Genomic DNA, 18,882 nt, shown 5'->3' with positions numbered 1-18,882 from the left:
TGCTGCTATGGGAAAGGGTGGGGTGGGGGGAACCTTGGGCTCCAGAGCCACAAGGGCGTCTTCTTTGGCTAGCCTGGTCGACCAGACGGGGGACGGGGGCGGGGACTAGAGGAGATTGGGGCGGGACCCGCTTGCTTTCCTCCTACTCTGCGGGCTCCTAGGGAAAAGCTCCTCCTGAGCCTGAGGCCGCGGCGGCCGAGCCCTGTTAAGGGACTGGTGTACCCCTCTTCCCCCCGAGGTAAGAACTCTCCCTCCCTCTACGCCTGCGGGTCTCGTTCGCTGCGCGGGTGGGACTGAATAAGAGGAAGCCTCTGGGGCCTGGCGAGAGCCCTCAGATCAGCTTTGGGCTAGGCACCCCGGAAGAAACCTGTGGGGGAGGTGGGGGTGCCCCAGGTGAGTGCGTGGGGGAGAAAAGGGGCTTTGTGGGGAGTGGGCTCCGCTGCTCTTCAGCGAGCATCTTGCTTTTGCCCTCACGAGCTGCTGCCCGCGTCGCCGCCAGAGGGGGCCCTCGCGCCCTCCCCCGGGAGGGACGCTGGTCCTAGCCCCAACAGGAGTCTGCGAGCGCCCAGACTAGCCCGCGGACAATTGCGGAGTCCCGTCCGCCAGCGCCCACGGCGGGACTGAGAGCCCTGCTTCCGGAGGGGGGTCCTCTGGGGCATCTCCGCTCGGGTCCCCGGCGGGGCCGCCTTGACAGACGAGGAGGGATGCGGAGTCGGGCCCCGAGGCATGGGTGGGTTCAGGAGATGGGAGGCACGTCTGGGACCTACCGGGCCAGCCCCTTGACAAGCCCGCGCAGTCCGGATCCGAATCCCTTGCGGAGTTCCCCGGAGCGCGGGCCGAGCCAAGTCATCTGAGCTCCTCCGGGGTGGGGAAGCTGGGAGGGACCGCCCGGTGCGGGGTCGCGAGGCGCGCGCAGACTTTTCTGCCGAGGCGGGCGCGAGCGGGGGCTTGGCCCGGAGACCGCAAGGCTCCGCGGGGACCCAGGGCGCCGGGGCGGGGCTGCATTCTGGGTCCGTTAGCTCAGCAGTCCCGGAGACTCCCGGAGGCTGACTCACTGCCTCCGTCACACACACAAACACAGCTCCCCACCAAGTCGGATGTCCCACGCGGCAACACGCACGGCGCGCCCAGCCTGCATCACCCACGCACACGCCACAACCCCCGAGTCTCTCACCGCCCTGAGACGCGCGGAACCCTTCCTTACACACGCCCAGAACTCGACACACACAGCACACCAGCGCAGCCCTCGCATGAAATCGCCATTCACACCTGTAGCACCCGCGCTCACGCAGTTCCCGCTCACGCACGCACACCCCCATTCACACACACACACCCCGCTGCTCACACACCCTTCTCACGTGCAGCCCCCCACCTCACTCACCTTTACACGCGCAGCCCCTTCATACACTCACATTCCTCACACGCGCAGCCCCCCACACACACACACACACCACCGCTGCACACGCACGCCCCCCTTCCCGCAGCTGTCCCGCGGGGAGCGGGCGGTGTCTGTGGGGCCACCCGTTTCCCCAGCCGCGCAAACAAGCGGCTCCTTCTCCCCGCTGTGCCAAAGAAAGGCCGCTTGTCCGGCGTCAGCCGCGGGCGGGGCGACCCCGCCGGCGGCCCAACACTGCGGCCTTGTCCCACCTGGCGGACACCCCACTCCGCCTACGATTTGGGGGAGGTGCAGTTCCCCGCACCCCCACCTCCACCCCTCACACAAATAAAAAGCGGAACCCCAACTGCGCTCACGCCTCTCTCCCCCGCTCGGTGTCCTCTTCCTGGACCGCCTGCGCTCTCCCCCGCTCCTGGGCCCCGTGGCTGCCCGGTCTCCCTTTTCTTCCTTCAACTTCCCGTCTCTGCGCCCCGCAGTTTCCCCTCCAACTGTGCTCGGTACCTTCTGTTGTTTCCCTGGTCCTCAAGGGACCGTCTGTCCGTCTCCCCCGTCGCTTTCTAGGTCTTCCAGTTGGTCTACCTCTCTGTTCCTGCCTCCCCCCAACTCTGCGTCCCCCGGACTCGATCCTGTTTCCCCATCTCCGTCCCTTTCTCCCCGAACCTCTCTGCCCTCACCTTCCCTCCCCAGCTCTCATTTATCCTCCTCCCTCAGTCGCCCTCTTCCATTTTCCCCTCCACATCCCTTCGTCTCCCCTTCCCTGTCCCGTCCCTCCGCAGACCCCCCATTTTCCTCATCTGTCAGTTCAGTTGTCTCATCAGCAGGCCTTCCCGCACCCCACCCCGCCCCCGCCCCGCCCCGGCAACCCGCCGGCTGAGCTCCCGGCCTCGGTTTCCTTCCCGACTCCTTCCTCCGGCCGCGGCCCTTCCTCGAGGGCGGATGTGCGCCGGGAAGGCGAAGGCGGCGGCGGGCCGAAAGCACCTCGGCTCGGCCCCGCAGGCCTCGGGCCACAGCCGTGCGACGCCCGGGGCAAGGCCCCGGCGGGCCCCCTGGCCACAGGTGAGGGGTGCAGCGGACCGGCGGGGGTTCGGGGGAGCGTCGGAGTAGGGGCGCCGCCGAGGGCCGGGCTTCCTTTCGCTCCGGGGCCAGCCTTGGACCTCTCGTCTGCGGCCCAGCTTGGAGCCTGGATTTCCTTCTGTGCCTGTCGGTTCCAGACCTTTTCGGCCCTTCCTGGGGCCTCTCTCCGCCCTCATTCGGGTGCCGAGATCCCCAAGCGGCGACGCTGGACGCCCCACTCGGCGGAGAGGGCTGGGGACTGGGTGGGCTGCTGATCCCACTGGGCGAGGAGGCGGGAGGGGCCGGACCGGAGTGGGGTCACCTGCCAGCGCCCGGGCCTCGCCCCCCCCACACACACTCTGTTCACGTCAGCACCAGACACCCAGGCCTCTGCTGCCCTACTATGTGGAGGTGCTTGGGCATCTGTGCCCGCGAGAGCCGGCACTGACCGTGGCGCTTCCCTCCCACCCCTCTGGCTGGAGAGCGGTACTCACACTGCACGGGACTTCTCTTCCCTCCCCTCCCCTCCCTTCCCCTTCCCTCTCCATGTCTGTTTCTCTGTCGCTCTCTCTCTTTTTTTTTTTTTTTTTGCAGCGGGTTTCCCAGAAAGGCCGCAGAGGTCGGGCGGGGTGAGCCGGATGGATAAATACAGCGGGAAGTGGTGGATAGCCCAGTCCGACTGAGGCGGGTCGGCCCGTTGGGGGCGCCCGAGCGCAGCGTGGCTTCGCCATCCAGGCCAGGGGTGGGGTCCGAGGACAAGGCGCTCCCAGGTGGTTGCTCTCTGGGCCGCGGAGCTGCCCCTTGGTCAGAGCACCGCTTGAGTACTGAGACGCGTTAGTTCAGCTGTATCTTTCCACCTCACCTGGATTAGGTTTCTGAGCTGGGGCCACAGCCTCGCGCCTCCCAATCTCTACATCTTTTCTTATCTTCTCCGTCTCTCCCTATGCCTCTCTCCTTATCTCTCCCTCTCCTTATTCCCTTCTCTCCTCTCCTAATCACTCTTGTTCCCTGTCAACCTTATCCCTTAACAATCTTTATCTCCACTTGAAATTCGTTGATGTAAATAAACGAGCACACCCTCAGCTGCCTTGCAAGGGTGATAGTGACAAGTTTGACAGATGAAGACACTGAGGCTCACAAAAGTGAAGTGACTTATTCAAGGTCATAAAGCTCATACTAATAATTGGCATATTTATAGTGCTTTGTACTTCACCGAGTGCCATTTAATAAAACCTGAATCTCCAGACAATTGTTTTTTTAAAAACTAACAGTTTTATTGAGGTATAATGCATATACCATAAGATTCACTTAAGTGTACATTCAGTGATTTTTAGTATACTTACAGAGCTGTGCAACCAGCTATCATCACAATTTAGTTTTAGAATATTTCTATCAGGCCAAAAACAAATCTTGTGCCCATTTATTAATCACTCCCCATAACAGGCAAGCACTAATCTAGACAATCTTTTTATTATTATTATTTTTTAGTCATTGTTCCGTTTTTATAGAGAATGATCTGATACTCAGAGACAAGTAAAATTAACTTGTCCAAGATTTCACAGATAATAAATAATAAAGTCAGGGTTAGACAATAAATGAGGATGCCTTTTGTTCACCATTATTTATTGTTTTGTTTTCCTTACCCTCTCTTTTATATAAACTCCCCATTCCCAACCTCACTGTCTCTTGCCTCTCCTCCTTCAGAGAATGCTGAAGGATTTCCCTGAGCTGAAAGAAGCAGTGCAACAGTCTATCCCTGGAAGTCGTTTCCCATGGCCAGATCTCTGGAGGAGGTGCCAGGCCAGCTTGTGCCTTGGTATAGGTTAACGGCCTTTGCCTTCTCTCTTCCCAGGCAGACTTGGGGTGGGCCCCAGGCCCTGTTCTGGCCTCTCTTCCTCCAGCTTGGGTGGAAATGGTGACGGAGATGATGCAGTCAAAGCCCGGAAGGGTGGAAGCTGGGAGGGTAAAATTAGTAACTCTGGCTGAGGCTCTTGGGTCCCACTGCCAGGGTCAGACATTCCGTGGAATGCTGGCTCCTGCCCCCACTTCCTCTCCAAGTCACCTGGTAGATGGCTAGAAGAGAAAGTGGAGGGAAATCCTGCCTTCCTGGGTCTCCCTCCCTACCTTCAGCCACAGTCTTCTCAGCTTTCCCCAGTAACATTTCAGCAACAAGTGAGAAGTTCTTACCTTACTTAGCAAGTTGATCAAGGGATGGGCATGTAGGCACACATGAGTACACAAAGGTCCTTCCTCACGTTTCTCAGGTGCCAAATATGTGAGCTAAGGAGAAAGAGATGGGTGAGGAAGAGTTCAAGTTCTGGCTCCAAAACCTGTGTTACCCCTGGTTCTAAGGATCTAAGCTTCCTAAGCACCAAATCAGGTTAAGACCCTAAGATCCTATTTTCCCGGAATTAGTCAGCACTGAGTTGGGTTGTTTTTTTTGTTTTGTTTTGATTGTTTATTTGTTTGTTTTGCGGATTGTGTTGGGGGTGAGATTGCTTTCTAAGGAAGAGAGGGTGCAGGAGTTGAGACATATAAAGATGGCAGGAATAGTTGAGTTTTTCTTGTTGTGTCTCCTTTAAGAAAATATCCTATTGAGACCCATGGGAAAATAGACAAAGGGAGAAGAAGAAAGGGAAAGATTGGTGAAGGGCGCTCCTATCTCAGCCCTGCCACCCAGCTGGGGGCCCTCTGGCTACCAGTGTCCCTGGAGGGGGTTCCTTGGAGTCAGCTTCTCTCACTAAGGTCGATTTTCCCCACCCTGCTTACAGCTCCAGATGTCTGAGGGTCCTGTCCTCAGCTGCCAAAACCTGGGTCCTGGGTATTAGAGGCAAGAAAGCCCAGAAATACAGGTTGGGCCTTATAGGACTTTCTTTTTCTTTCTTTTTTTTTTTTTAAGATTTTTATTGGGGAATTGGGGGGATGGGAACAGTGCGGGGGAATGGGGGGAAGGGGAACAGACAAGTTGCTGTCATTTTGTTCTTCAGTCTAGTTGTGGAGGACGTTGCTTCACTGGCCCAAGTTGGCACCATCATTGCGCTCTTCCCGGGCGAGGCACATGAGTCGCCGGCTTCTGGATAGCTGCTGGCCACTCACGCTGGCTGCTGGCTACACACGATAGCCCATGGCAACCCACTGCCACAGGGACTGCAGCCTAAGCCGTCAGGGCGACTCACGGCAGCCCAGCTCCAGGTCGAGCTGTTGTTCAGCATCTTAGCTGTAGAGGGCAGTGTCACTGGCCCTCATATGTGGGATCCGAACCGGGGCCCTCTGGCGTCCCAAGCCAGTTCTTAACCATCGTGACACTCTGCCGGCCCCTTATAGGTCTTTTTGAGCTTTAAAGGCTCAAAGGGCCAGGACTGGTGTGATGTATCCATGCTGAAGATGTGGCACCGCCATCCCCCAGAAAGCTCCTGAGCTGCTTCCACTTTTCCTTCAGCATAAGCATGCTGGAAATGATGGTGCCTGGTGCTGCCCCTGCCCTGAGAGCCCTGCCACAGAGCCTACTCCTTTCTCTTTTTTGCCCTGGCCTCTTACTTCATCTGCTTTCTGCTGTGTCCCCAGGGACCCTAGGGACCCAGAACCATGGACACTCTCAATAGGAGCCAGGTAGGCTCTGGATGCAAGACCCAAGCAATGGTGCAGGTGAGCGGGGTTGGGGCAAAAGGACTATTGGTGAGGACGGGTTTGGATCCTCTATGCGCCTGTGGTCCCAGCCCAAGGATGAGAGTGGCAGTTCCTCTCTGCCCTTCCCAGGTCCCAAGCCTATTAATGGCTAAGTCTTTATCTGAATCAGGTTAATTGGTTTACCCAGAAAATATCCTTGGAAAGTCAGGAAGTGATTTTCAGATTGACTCTGAGCTGTATTCCTCTCCTCCATCCATGTCCCCACCCTCTCGTGATTTAGTTTAACAGGGGCAAGCATTAGCCAAGCAGATTGCCACAGACAAGTCTACAGGGACAAGTCTTAATTGGCCCTTCTCTTCAGTACCCCCTCCTTTTACCCAGTGCCTCCCTGCTCCCCTTATTTCTCCTTGTTTCTGTCTTAATAGACAAAAGGGGCAGTTAAGCCAAGACTTGAGATAAATCCTGTGGGACGAGTTAGTGGCCTAGATTCAGATCTAATTACAATTTAGTGGAATAACACTCTGTGCAAGATTTTGTGCTAAGCCTTTCAACACCCTCAGAGCCCTTTGGAGAGGGCAAGTGCTGGGGAGAGTGCTGGTGTGACTGGGACTAGGGTGGTAAAGTGCTGGCCTGGAGTCTCTAATGATGCTCATCCCCCACCCCCACTGCCTACAGAAAGGACCCTTGGACCTGATAGAGACAGGCAAAGGGCTGAAAGTGCAAACCGACAAACCCCATCTGGTGAGCCTGGGCAGTGGGCGACTCAGCACAGCTATCACCCTTCTCCCGCTGGAGGAAGGTAAGTTGAGGGGCACCCCACTTGCCACCCCTCCATCCTTATAGACATTCCTGCCCTGGGGTCCAGGCATGTGTTGGGGCCTTTCTGCTCTTGGCAGTGTTCACTTCCCCCAAATGGGAAGCTGTACCATCGCACCCCACCAGTTTGCTTCCTTTGTCTTGTCTCTGGATCCCCAGACTGCCTGCCCTTTTTGGTAGATAATCTGGCTCCATGACTGGGATTAAAGATCAGCTTAAAAACAAGGAGGAGAGCACTGAAACAGGAGAGCACATTGCTCTTAGCAACTAATATGACCAAGAAGAGAGGGGGCCCCACTCCAGGGCAATGCCAGGCATGGGAGAAGGTACGGTGGAAAATGGAGAGATAGGAATAGGGGCAAATCTCTCATGATAAGGCCCTGGCACAACCTTCTTCACTTTGCCCTTCCTCTCTTCTCCACTGGCTGCACTTGTTGCCTGGGTGATACTACATTCCTCACATTTTCCAAATACCAGTCCCAGAGGCTCTGCCAGGGGAGGGTCTGTACACACAGAAGCAGTGAGGGGAGAGGCTGCACTGAAGAGAGGGAGTAAGGGAGAGCAAGGGTGGCAGGTGGTAGAAAGGAGGGAGAGAAGAAGGAGAGAGGGAGATTTAGAAGAAAGGAGGGGGGAGCGTGATGAAGGAGACAAAGGACTTAGGGAGGGAGAGCTGCAGAAACTAAGGGAAGGTCTACAGAAAAGAAGCTCCCCCTTTTCTACTCTATCTGTGGAGTCTGGATCTTACTGTGCCCTCTGGGCCTTCCCATCTCTGGTCCAGAGTTTTCTCTGCCTGAGAAGAGCTTCTACCACTTACTGTCGTGACCAGGCTCAGGGGCCCAAAAAGGGTGACTAGCAGTGGGCAGTGAGTCTCCCTGGAGTAGGAGGTGGAAATGTATTTCCACTGTGGCCCTCCTTGCCCTGTCCCTGCCTCCTCAGCCTGGACAAATCCTCTGACTCAGTTTGCCTCCTGTTTTCAGGGAGAACGGTGATTGGCTCTGCGGCCAAGGACATCTCGCTGCAGGGTCCAGGCCTGGCTCCAGAGCACTGCTACATTGAGAACCTGCGCGGCACCCTCACCCTCTACCCTTGTGGCAATGCCTGCGCTATTGATGGGCTCCCTGTCCGACAGCCCACCAGGCTCACTCAGGGTAAGGTTTGATACCCTAAAAAAAGGGGGCCTCTGTTTAAAAGCTTGTGCATGATAAGTGCAGGGGGAGCTTGCTGTGGTGGTTACCATGGTAACTGCCTGACAGACCATAGTGGGGTGGGGTGCTCAGGTGCATCTGATGTGCCTAAACAGCATCCCAAACCCTTCTGGCATCCAGACTTGTCTTCAGCCTGCTTTTCTTCTCTGGTCACCCCCATCCTTCCTCCCCACACCACAGGGAGAGAAGGGGTTCCAATTCCTGCTCTCAAAGGGCATGGGGAGTGGTGTAGTGGTCATTAGTGGTTGTTAGGGGAGAGCAATTGGAGCAGCAATGCGGGCAACAATGGCATTGTACCACGATGCCAAGTGGGACTTGTGTTCTGAAAAGCTGTAGAGGTTGGGGAAAGGAGGACAATACCACTTGATGGGGATGGGGCAAGGGCAAAATTTGATGGCAAAATCTGAGGACATGCCCACTCCTGTTAAAAAACTGTTGACAGTAGCTTTTGGGTCATGAATATGGTTACCACTGTGTTTCCCAAAACAACAGGCCATTCTGTTGTGTAAGGTAGCTCTAAAAACTGGCCCCCTAGTTACTATGTTGACCAGGCAGGTAAGGGGTTGGCCCAAGTGGCACTTTGACAGAACAAGTGTGTTTGCCCTGGCCATCAATTTATATGGTGAATCATCATATTAGGGGAGTGAGAAAAGCAGATTTGGGTGTGGGCTAGTGGTGGGGCTGACATGAGAATGAATGGGAGCTCTGGGCTAAGCCTGGCTCTGAGCAGGAGGACTGGTATCCTGGCCTTATTTTCTGAGGACTCGTACCGCTCACTGGCTGTAAGCTCCTTTACAGTAGAAATCCCACTCACTCCATTTTCCCTCTCTCCTTCTTTTCACACCCCTTGGGGTCTCTTTAAATGCTCCTCCCTTCACAGCTGACCCAGGAGACCCAACCTTGCCTTACTCCTTTCTTCCTGCCCTTGGGTTAGGGTCTGGTGGACAACTGAGTTCAGCGAGGCAGGTTTGCCAGCAGCAGCAGGCAGGCCCTTGCCACCTCCATAGCTTTGAGGTCTCTGACTCCCATATGAGAGAAGGAACCCCCATAAATTGGGACTTTGGCTGTGATGCCATCTGGTTCCTGATAGTCCTCTTCAATCTCAAAGAGAGACTCTTCCCCAAGATTTGGGTGCATGGAAGTGAGACAGAGTAACAAGGAGAGATAGGGGCAGCGTTCAAAGACAGCTGGAGCAGGAGCCCAGCTCTTACTGCTGCAGCCCCAAATCCCTCACATCCATGGACAAGAACATTCTTCCCCTATGTTGTGAGCAGGGTGGAGGAGCCAAGGCGCTTGCCCGGTCTTAGGTCTCTCTTGCCCAGTCTTCTCAGTGTGCATCATTTAGCTTCCTGAGAAGAGGGAGGGCCTGGGCTAAGATGGATTCTTAGGCATTTCCTGTGGCTCCAGTGACCCCCCAACTCTTCCCTAGCCAAAGGCCCACCCTGCCAAGTATGTACCCTCCTACTCTCTTCTGACCCTAAACCTCTTTCCCTTTTTTTTCCCTCCCACCCCACAGCCTTCTTGTCTAGGCTCGCCTGTCCCAGAAGCTTGGCAGCCTGGGGAGGGGTAGGCAGAGGCACAAAGGAACGGGTGTTCTCCCCAGCACTCCCCCTCCCCTGGGCTCCAGGAGCTGAGGGTTTCCTTGTCTCATCTCTGGAGCAAGGCACCAAGCCCAGCCCTGCCTGGCCCCACTCCGGACATTCTTGGGAGTGCGTTTCCCTGGAAACTGGGTGGCTCTGGGGTGCATGTGCTATCTCTGTGTTTCTGTGTAACTGGAGTGTGTTTATGTATCTCCGGATGTGTCTGTGACTCTGGGCTTGTATATCTCTGTGTTTGTGTCCTTCCTTGTGTTTGTGGGTCATGATGTTTGAGTAGCGGGCAAGAGTGAACTTAGGACTGATGGTACTCCTATGTGTCTATAACTCATTGGCTGCGTGCCTATCTGTAAGTATATGTGCACATGTTCCCTCTCTAACCTTGTAGAAGGCACCCTCCTCTTTGAAAAACAGAGGGCTACCCTAGAAATAACAAGGAGCCTGCTCTGGCTGGGCCAGGCCTTAGATGCATCATTCTGGGCACTGTGCCCAGCCATAGGCAACTTAGAGGCACACTACATGACCGGCAGAGATGGCAGTGACAGGCTCTTCTAGCAGGAATATGCCTGGGTCATGGCTGGGCGGAGGTAGGCAGAAAGCAGATGCCAACCTTTAGCTAGAGCTATGGACATGGGAGCCTGAAGTGAGGAAGCTGGAAAGATCCTGATCCCACTCCCATAGCCGGGTATCTTGGCAAAGCCCATGCTGCCTTCTTCTGTACAGAGCAAGAGGTGGAGCTGGGAATAGGACCAAGGAAATAAGGAGGAATCTTAATCTGGGTCTAGGCTGCCCCACCCTGGGACCACAGCACCAGACCAGACCACATGAAAGATCTGGGAGGGGACTAAGTAGGGGAGGGCCCAGAAAGCCACACACTCAGGGCCAGGCTGTCTAGACAGTAGGTCCCCATCCACTCCCAGCATTTGCTGCCAGCGCTTGTCTCCACTGCTCCTTCACTCCCTAAGCCCCTCATTGGTGGGTAGGGGCTTGTGTGAGGGCCAGCAGGGGAAACTCCTTGGGACATGACTGGGGAGCCAGGATTCCTGGGTTATCCAGTTGCCTCCCTCTGGGATTCGGGACACTGAACCTTTTCCCCTCCCCCCCAATTATCAATTATTCCTTCTGTAAAATGGGACCGAAGCCTCCAGCTGTCCTCTGTTATAAGACTGATAAAGATCTTGACTAATAAAGCTCAAAGGAATGAAAGACAAAACAAAGGCTCCTAGTTCCCCACATTTGTGCCTGCCTCCTGCCCTATTTAATCACTGGCCGGCATCCTCTGTGTCTGTCCAGCTGGCCATCACCGTTTCCAGACTGATGAATCACTCTTCTTCAGAAGATTTTTTTTTTAAAGGTTCCCCCTATTTCGCATTTGACCCTATATGAGCTTTCCTTTTTCCTTTAGAAGGGGAATAAGATACATGTGCAAATGTGAGTGTATGAGCGTGTGTGAGTAGGGTGGCAGTATGGATAGGTGTTTAGCAAAAGTAGAGAAATCGCTTGATTATTTCTCTAAGGCAGCAGTTCTCAACCTTCCTAATGCCGCGACCCGTTAATACAGTTCCTCATGTTGTGGTGACCCCCAACCATCAAATTATTTTCGTTGCTACTCTATAACTGTAATTGTGCTACTGTTATGAATCGTAATGTAAATATCTTTTTGTTTTCCTATGGTCTTAGGCGACCCCTGTGAAAGGGTCGCTTGACCCCCAAAGGGGTCATGACCCACAGGTTGAGAACCGCTGCAGTCTCTAAGGAGATTGACTTTTGATTTCAGAGTCTCTCCAGGGACTGTGTGAAAGGATAGTGCCTGAGTGAGTGTTTAAGTAAGAGGGGGTTGGTGCCTGCGGGGTTGTGTGTGTGAGCATAAATGTATGCGAGAGACAGGGCATGTTTAAGTGGGATGTTTTTGTGACTCAGTGTGCATAGCTGAGGTGCTGTCTGTGTGACTGAGCAAGTGTTGGTGTGTATCTGAGAGAAAGTGTGTGGGGCTGTGTGCGTGTTGAGCATATTGAGTGTCTGACAGAACACAGTGTGTCCCTTAAGGTTCTGGTGTCCAGAGACCAGGTCTGTGGAACTCTCTGGGGCCCAAGCTGGGTGGTAGGTACTTGCCTGGCCCAGAACCTCAGCCTGCTCCTGGGGGCTCCAGAAGCAGGTGACACTGTTTCTCAGATGGAAAGGGTATCTCATTGGGGTGGGAAAGTTCTTTGCTGGGGCTAGTACAACTGGTGGTTGTGGTTGGGAGGAAGGCTTGGCTTCTAAACCCTAGGGAAGTGGGCTGGCTCTGAAGGGGCAGTGCTTGGTCTCGCCTGGGTGGTAGGGTGAGGTGAGCTGCTTGGGAGTGTGGGGAGCAGCAAGGGGGCAGAAGAGGAGGTGTTTAGGTTGGAAACAGGAGCTGGGTTCAGTGCTGCTCACACTGCACAGGGCACTGCTTTGGCCTGAACTTCCAGCCTTGGAGGGCAGACTGAGGGCCAGAGCAGAACCTAATAACCCAGCTGGGTCCCTGTAAGTTCCCATCTTCTCCTCTCTGATATATATATAGAGCCGTGGAATGTCAAGAGCTTAACCTCGGCTGTCATTGAAACCAACCTCCTCATTCTGTAGATAAGGCCAGAAGGTGTGACTGGCCCAAGGTGACCAGCCAGTCAGGGGCTGGGCTGGCCTCCGGTGACTTCCTACCACCTAGGGCTCTCAGTGAGACCCCCTTCTCCTCACTCCTGCCTCCTGGCTCTTTCCCCTCTGGACTCTGTATTTACCGCTCACCCTTCCTTCTGTTACCTCCCTTGAGCCTTTCCACCCTGCCCCACTTCTGCTCCTGCCCCTGGCGCTGGAATCCCGGGCTGGCTCCGTCTCTGCATCCTCCCGCCCCGCCCTCTCCATCCCGCTCCCCTCGCTTCTCCTCCATCACTTCCTCTTCCCCTCCTCCTCTCCTTTGTCCCTCCCCCTGGCTCCCTTCCCCCCGCCGCTGGTGGCAGGTCCGCCCCTCCCCGGGCATTGGTGGCTGCTCGCTGCTTTGCTGCTAGCTTCTCGGAGCCTGGAGCGGGCGCGCTGGAGGTCGGCCCGCCCCCTCAAAGGCCCGGGGCGGGCCCGGACCTGGAGGGTCCGAGCTAGTGGGGGCGAACGGTCCGGAGGTCCGGGTTCGGCGGTGAGTCTTCAGCCCGGGGCCAGCCGCAGCCCCCAGGCAGCCGGGTGTGGAAAAGCCCGGGCTGGGAGGGGTGAGGGTGGGGGTGCGAGCCAGCAGGGGGAGGGGTCCTCAGGCCCCTCTTTGGGAGCTTGAGGCTGTGAGACTCATTTGTGTGTGAGTCCTGAACATTTCTGAGTGGGAGGTCTGGGCTTGAGGCCACTCCTCAGCGGGGCTGACTTCATCTTCCCCAACTGCTAGGCAGTCCCTTTCATAGGACTGACCTCTGGATGGGGTTGAAGGGACCTGGTTAGGGTGATGGGAGCCTGTGTTATGCCTAAGAGGGGTCTCTGATAGAAAGGGCCAAGGCCCTTCCTTCCGTCTTCCCCTCATCCCAGCCTCCCTTTGGCCAGTCCATGCTATTTGTGTGGCCAGCAGGGCAGTGTGTGAGCATGTATGCCTGTGTCTGTTGGAGTCTATGTTTCTGTGAACGTGTGTGTGAGCCTGCTTGAGAGTGTGTTGTTTGTGCCTTTTCCACGTCGGTGTCTCGGAGATAGAATCCACCCTCTCCTTTGCCCTGTATTCCCCCCCCCTCCAGATGTGCAGTGCCACCACCAACCTGCACACTGCTAGACCCTGAGCCCTTTGGGAGTGGGGGCGGGGACACAGACCACAACTTTCCCTGGATGAGAAGGGGTTCTTGGGTTTTCTCAGTGGGCTGATCTTTGAAGGTGTGGGGCAGGAGTGGGTAGAGAGGTTTCTTCCCAGAAATAGGCTGGCTAAGCCCCTGGGGGCATGGGACCAGAGTTGGGGCAATGCCTGGGGCCCCTGAGTGCAAATAGAAAGTTAATTTGGGCAGAAGCTGGTCTGCTTTCAGTCCTGCTGCCATCCTGCCCGCTCTATTAATACAGATTCAGCTCTGCTGCCTGGCATCACCTATTTATAGCCCAGAGGCAGCATAGACACACCCCCTGTATGAAGGAGGAGGGTGAGGGGCAGAAAAGGGGGCAGGGAACTCCTAGCTATAGGAGCCAGGTCTAAGGGTCCTAAGATACCCACAGCCTCTTTGGGTGGGCCTGGCACTGATGGGCTGGAATCCACCCAGACTCCCTCCCTTGTTCCCAGCCTGGACTGTGTGATCTCCTTCGCTGCATCCATTTAGGGTGAGTGAGTCCATCTAGATCCTAAGGATTCATCATTAATTATCTCATTAAATGGTTGAAAGGAAGGGAGGGGCCTGGCAGGGCTGTTTCTGAAAAAGCTGTGGCTGTAATTAGGTGGACTGGTGGTTGGCTATTACTTATTCCTGTTATGATTACTCTGGGATCAGCTCCTCTGATTGGTGGCTTGGCAGGGAAAGCTTCCTCCTCTCCTAACCACCCATCAGCCTTTAGAATTGTTGGTGCCCGCCTGCCTGGGAGGGCCTATGGGTGTGCCAAAGAAGTGGGTGGCTTTGTCCACTATAGTTATCTGCTATGGGCTTCTCAGCCAGCTGCCCCCCACACCACACGGCAATGCCCTGGGTTCCATCAACAGGCTTTTCAGTGGGGGGCCTGCTAATGTACCCACATGGCCTGGGATGCCCCATGCCCCTGTGGCCTGCCTGAGCTGAACTGTCTCAGCGTCCAGGAATGTAGACTTCCCTGCCAGTCTTAGATCAGACTGGCATGAAGCTTGGGGTGCCAAGTGGCACCAGATTGGGTAGGCAGGAGGCTGGGGCCTGGCACCAGGGATGTGAACAAATTGAAAGGATGGGTGGTAGGGAGCACCAGGGCTGTGGCTTCTCCCAACATAGCATCTTTTGCAGGAGTCCTCTAGCACCTGGTGTGGCCAGGAGGAGTTCTGCCAGCCAGGCTTAGGCGCCTATGGGCACACCTGCCACTGTGCACACTCTTGGTGCCTCTGGCTACATTTTCTGGCTCTCAAGTCCCCCCCCCCGCCCCCCCCTTTTCATGCACTCTCACTTCCTGGGCAGGACTGGGCTTGTGTCTACTGCCTGGGAATGTGTTTGGCTGAGGCTGGGCCTATTGGCCTAGGCTTGGCTACATTCCATGGGAGATGTAGGAACAGGAGGATGTCAGGCCAGAGGGTGTGTTGTCAAAAAGAGGGTGGTGGCCACTCCTACTGTTGGAGGCAGGAAGCAAATTCTGGTCCCTGCAGGGGCATCTGATTCATGGTTTTCCCCTGTCGCCTATTGTAGAACTTTTTTGTGATCCTGGAAGTTGCTGCCTTTCAAACTTACCCTTCCATCCAAGGGGCAGATAGATGGTCATGGGTACAGGTTGGGTTGAGGGGAGAAGGGTGTCCATGTTCTCTGAATAAACATCTCCATTTACAGAGCACTTTAACATGCACTGTCTTATTAACTCTGCCAGGTCAGTGGTATTGTCCTCATTTGTCTCATGATAAAATTAGATTCAAAGGTAAAGGGACTTCACCTTAAGATCGCACAGCTAGTAAGAAGAGTTAGGCTAGTACTTGGATCTTGGGACTCACAAACTAGTGCTCTTCCACTCTGACCTGTGCTAGTGAACCCTGCCAGTGCCTATCTCAGGCACAGGCAGGGTCAGACCATGGACCTTGTGGGCACTGTGAGTGCAGGTGGGGATGACCCTTCGGAGCCTGGGGGGAGCCTGCTAGTGCCATGGGTGAGGGCCACCTGAGCCCTGCTGCCCTTCCAAGCGTTTTCTTTCTCCGAAGGCTGCATGTTGTGCCTGGGTCAGTCCACCTTCCTCCGCTTTAACCACCCGGCTGAAGCCAAGTGGATGAAAAGCATGATTCCTGCGGGCGGCCGGGCCCCTGGGCCCTCCTACAGCCCTGGCCCAGGTAGGTACCCAGTTGGGGCAGGAGGTTGGTTGGTGGTACCCCCTGGCAATCGGCCTTGCCCACTCCAGCCACGCCTGTAGTGTCAGGACAGGACGATACCCATGATCTAGGCTTGCTGCCACCTGCCATGGGCCACTGGTGGAGAATGCCAGGCAGTCTGGCCACTGGGAGAAATCCAAGAAGTGCTGCTTGGCTGAAATTGGGGAATCATGTGCCTGAGAGATGGAGGGCTCTGCCAGCCTGTGTCCCACTGCCCTGGAAGATGCCACCTCAGTGTCTGGGACCCTGACCCTCTTGTGTCACCACCAGGGAGGCTCACCCTGAAGGGGCAGAAGAAAGCATTAGGTTGAATCTCTGTAAGCGCTGGTGGGGCCTACTTGCTGGTAATCATATTCTTGGGCCCTGCCCCACCCCCAGGCCATGCCATGCCAGCTGATTACTCAGTGGAGCAGCTGCAGTTTGTGTGTGAATTATTGATCCCCAGAGGAGACTTGGTGATTGTCCCAGGGAACCAGCACAGCTCCCCTCAGCCCAGATGCCTAGGGGGGAGGGTGCAGACCAAGAGGCTGCCAGGGGGCTTACCATCCCAGACTTTGCATGTGCATTTAGATGGCTATGGGATGATAGGTGTTAACATGGTTTTGGGGCAGGTGGACATGTATGTCAGGTATACCTAGCAGAATAGCATCAGTGGCTTAAATGGATAGCCTGGGGATCTGAAGAAAGATGGGTAGTCATTGGGGTCACCAGTATCCATGGTAACTCCTCTGACTGTGGTCCTACACAGTTCCCACAATTTTGGACCCAAACTCAGTCTTGCAAAGGCTTTTCCTTCTCCTCCTCCATCCCCCGCCTCCCGTCTTTTCTAGCCACTTGGTAGCTAAGAAGCCTGGGCTCCCAGTCCACTCCCCGCTTAGCTTTGTCCTGACCCCACTCTAGCCTTGTCATGCCACTCCATCACCTGTTTGAGGCAGTGGTTCCAGGGACTCCTGGCTGGTTGACTAGGGCTGGGGCAGGGTAAAGGCAGGCTTTTGCTGGTGTGGCTTAATGGGCTAATTGGAGGCACTGAGCTGCACCTAGGTGCACCTGGCTTCCAGGAACTAGCCATCAGTGCCAGGCCTCTGAATGGACAAAGTGTTGCAGCACTCACTTCTTGTCCAGCCTTGGAGGCTTTGTGTGGTTTTTTCCCCTGGGTCTTGGCTGCTGCACTAAGAGGCCCTATGTCCCATTGGATTGGGACATCCCTGGAACTTTTGACCAGCTCCATAGCATGCCGCATCCCTTTTGCAAAATGTTCATCTGCTCTCCTGAAGGAGAGGTTCAGAAGGTTGGAGAAACCAAGGCAGGGAGAAATGTAGTTTTGGGGTGAATCAGCAACAACTAGGCCTAGAAGAGCCCGGCATTATTGCCAAGTCTATCCTAAGTCATAAAATGTTAGAGCCAGAAGCTCTCTGCCCATCCTCTTCCTTTACAGAAGGGGAAACTGAGGGCAAGGTGACTTGCGTAAGGTTGCACACCAGGTCACTGGCAGAGCTGGCTCCAGAACCCAGATCTCCAGGCTTCTTCTCCAGTCTATTAGGAGGAGGTGGGGTAGTGCCTTTGCTATTATGCATATGCAACTCCGCAAAGTTGAAAACCAGGGCCTGAGGCATCTTTGCATTTCCCTTTAGCAGAATCAGAAAGCCTGGTGAATGGGAACCACACTCCACAGCCTGTAACCCGGGGACCCTCGGCCTGTGCCAGCCACAGTTCCCTGGTGAGCTCTATTGAGAAGGACCTGCAGGAAATCATGGATTCACTGGTGCTAGAGGAACCTGGAGCTGCTGGAAAGAAGCCTGCCGCGACTTCCCCACTGTCGCCGGTGGCTAATGGTGGTCGCTATCTGCTGTCCCCTCCAACCAGCCCTGGCGCCATGTCTGTGGGCTCCAGCTATGAGAACACCTCTCCAGCCTTCTCTCCACTCTCCTCACCAGCCAGCAGTGGAAGCTGTGCCAGCCACTCACCCAGTGGGCAGGAGCCAGCGCCTTCCATGCCCCCACTGGTGCCTGCCCGTTCCTCCAGCTACCATCTGGCCCTGCAGCCCCCACAGTTCCGACCTAGTGGTGCCCGCTCTTCTGAGAGCCCCCGGCCGGGCAGGAAGGGGGGTCATGAGAGGTCTCCCAGCCCTGGCCTTCGGGGTCTACTGACAGACAGCCCTGCAGCTACTGTCTTGGCGGAGGCCTGCCGAACCACTGAGAGCCCCCGGCTGGGTGGGCAGCTGCCTCTGGTGGCTATCAGCCTGAGTGAATGTCCAGCTTCCAGTGCCCACAGCCAACCCACCAGCATTCCTGGCAGCCCCAAGTTCCAGCCTCCAGTCCCTGCTCCCCGAAACAAGATTGGCACACTTCAGGACCGCCCTCCCAGCCCTTTCCGTGAGCTGCCAGGTACTGAGCGGATGATGACAGCCAGCCCCTCACGCCAGCTGGTGGGCCGAACATTTTCAGATGGGTCAGCCACCCGCACCCTACAGCCTCCTGAGAGTCCCTGCCTGGGCCGGCGGGGCCTGGAGAGTATGCGAGAACTCCCTCCCTTGAGCCCAGCTCTATCCAGACGGGCTCTTTCCCCCATGCCCTCCCGGAACACCCCAGATCCCAAACTAACCAGGGAAGTGGCAGAGAGTCCCCGGCCCCGGCGCTGGGCAGCCCATGGGACTTCACCAGAAGACTTCTCCCTGACACTGGGAGTACGGGGCCGTAGGACGCGGAGCCCTTCACCCACACTCGGGGAGTCCCTCGCACCCCGCAAGGGCAGCTTCAGTGGCAGGCTGAGCCCAGCCTATAGTCTGGGTTCTTTGACTGGGGCTTCACCGCGCCACAGCCCCCGTGCCCAGAGGAAGCTCTCCAGCGGGGACTTACGCGCGCCTGTCACTCGAGAGCGGAAAAATAGCATTACGGAGATCAGTGACAATGAGGATGACCTCCTGGAGTACCACCGGCGGCAGCGCCAAGAGCGGCTTCGGGAGCAGGAGATGGAGAGGCTGGTGAGCAGATGCCAGGGAGGCTGCTGACATCCACCGCAGGGTGTCTGCCAGGGTGTGGGCAGGCCAGCTGGCCGAGTGGGAGGGGCCCATGGACAGGGCCTGGGCTTCTTAAGCTTCCCACTTCCAGGATACACAGTCGTGACCAGTATCTCAAGGTTCTGATGCCCTGAAGAACTTTCTTTCAAGTCTCTAAGGCTTTATTTTATTTTATTTTATTTTATTTT

The 18,882-nt window shown here is 55.9% G+C and overlaps 1 protein-coding gene across 19 annotated transcripts in view; it reads left to right on the top strand.

Annotated features, from left to right (window-relative positions):
* Positions 1-154: 154 nt before the first annotated feature.
* PHLDB1 (pleckstrin homology like domain family B member 1) overlaps positions 155-18,882 on the top strand; it is a 47,906-nt gene continuing 29,178 nt past the window's right edge. The window contains exons 1-7 of one of the 19 annotated variants that reach the window (XM_019647445.1): positions 3,983-4,265; positions 4,714-5,301; positions 6,014-6,094; positions 6,752-6,875; positions 7,870-8,040; positions 15,514-15,639; positions 17,310-18,658. In XM_019647445.1, the coding sequence (XP_019502990.1) occupies positions 6,035-6,094; positions 6,752-6,875; positions 7,870-8,040; positions 15,514-15,639; positions 17,310-18,658 (1,830 nt within the window). In that variant the 5' untranslated portion in view covers positions 3,983-4,265; positions 4,714-5,301; positions 6,014-6,034. Of the gene's footprint in view, positions 239-2,367; positions 2,453-3,982; positions 5,302-6,013; positions 6,095-6,751; positions 6,876-7,869; positions 8,041-12,642; positions 12,838-13,956; positions 13,977-15,513; positions 15,640-17,309; positions 18,659-18,882 lie in introns of those variants that run through there. The other 18 variants (XM_019647444.1, XM_019647446.1, XM_019647447.1 and 15 more) reach the window with 18 other exon arrangements.

The sequence above is a fragment of the Hipposideros armiger genome, unplaced genomic scaffold, assembly GCF_001890085.2.
Source record: "Hipposideros armiger isolate ML-2016 unplaced genomic scaffold, ASM189008v1 scaffold_111, whole genome shotgun sequence".
Classification (NCBI taxonomy): domain Eukaryota; kingdom Metazoa; phylum Chordata; class Mammalia; order Chiroptera; family Hipposideridae; genus Hipposideros; species Hipposideros armiger.
The sequence above is the reverse complement of the archived record's forward strand: the minus strand, read 5'-3'. Positions and strand labels throughout refer to the sequence as shown.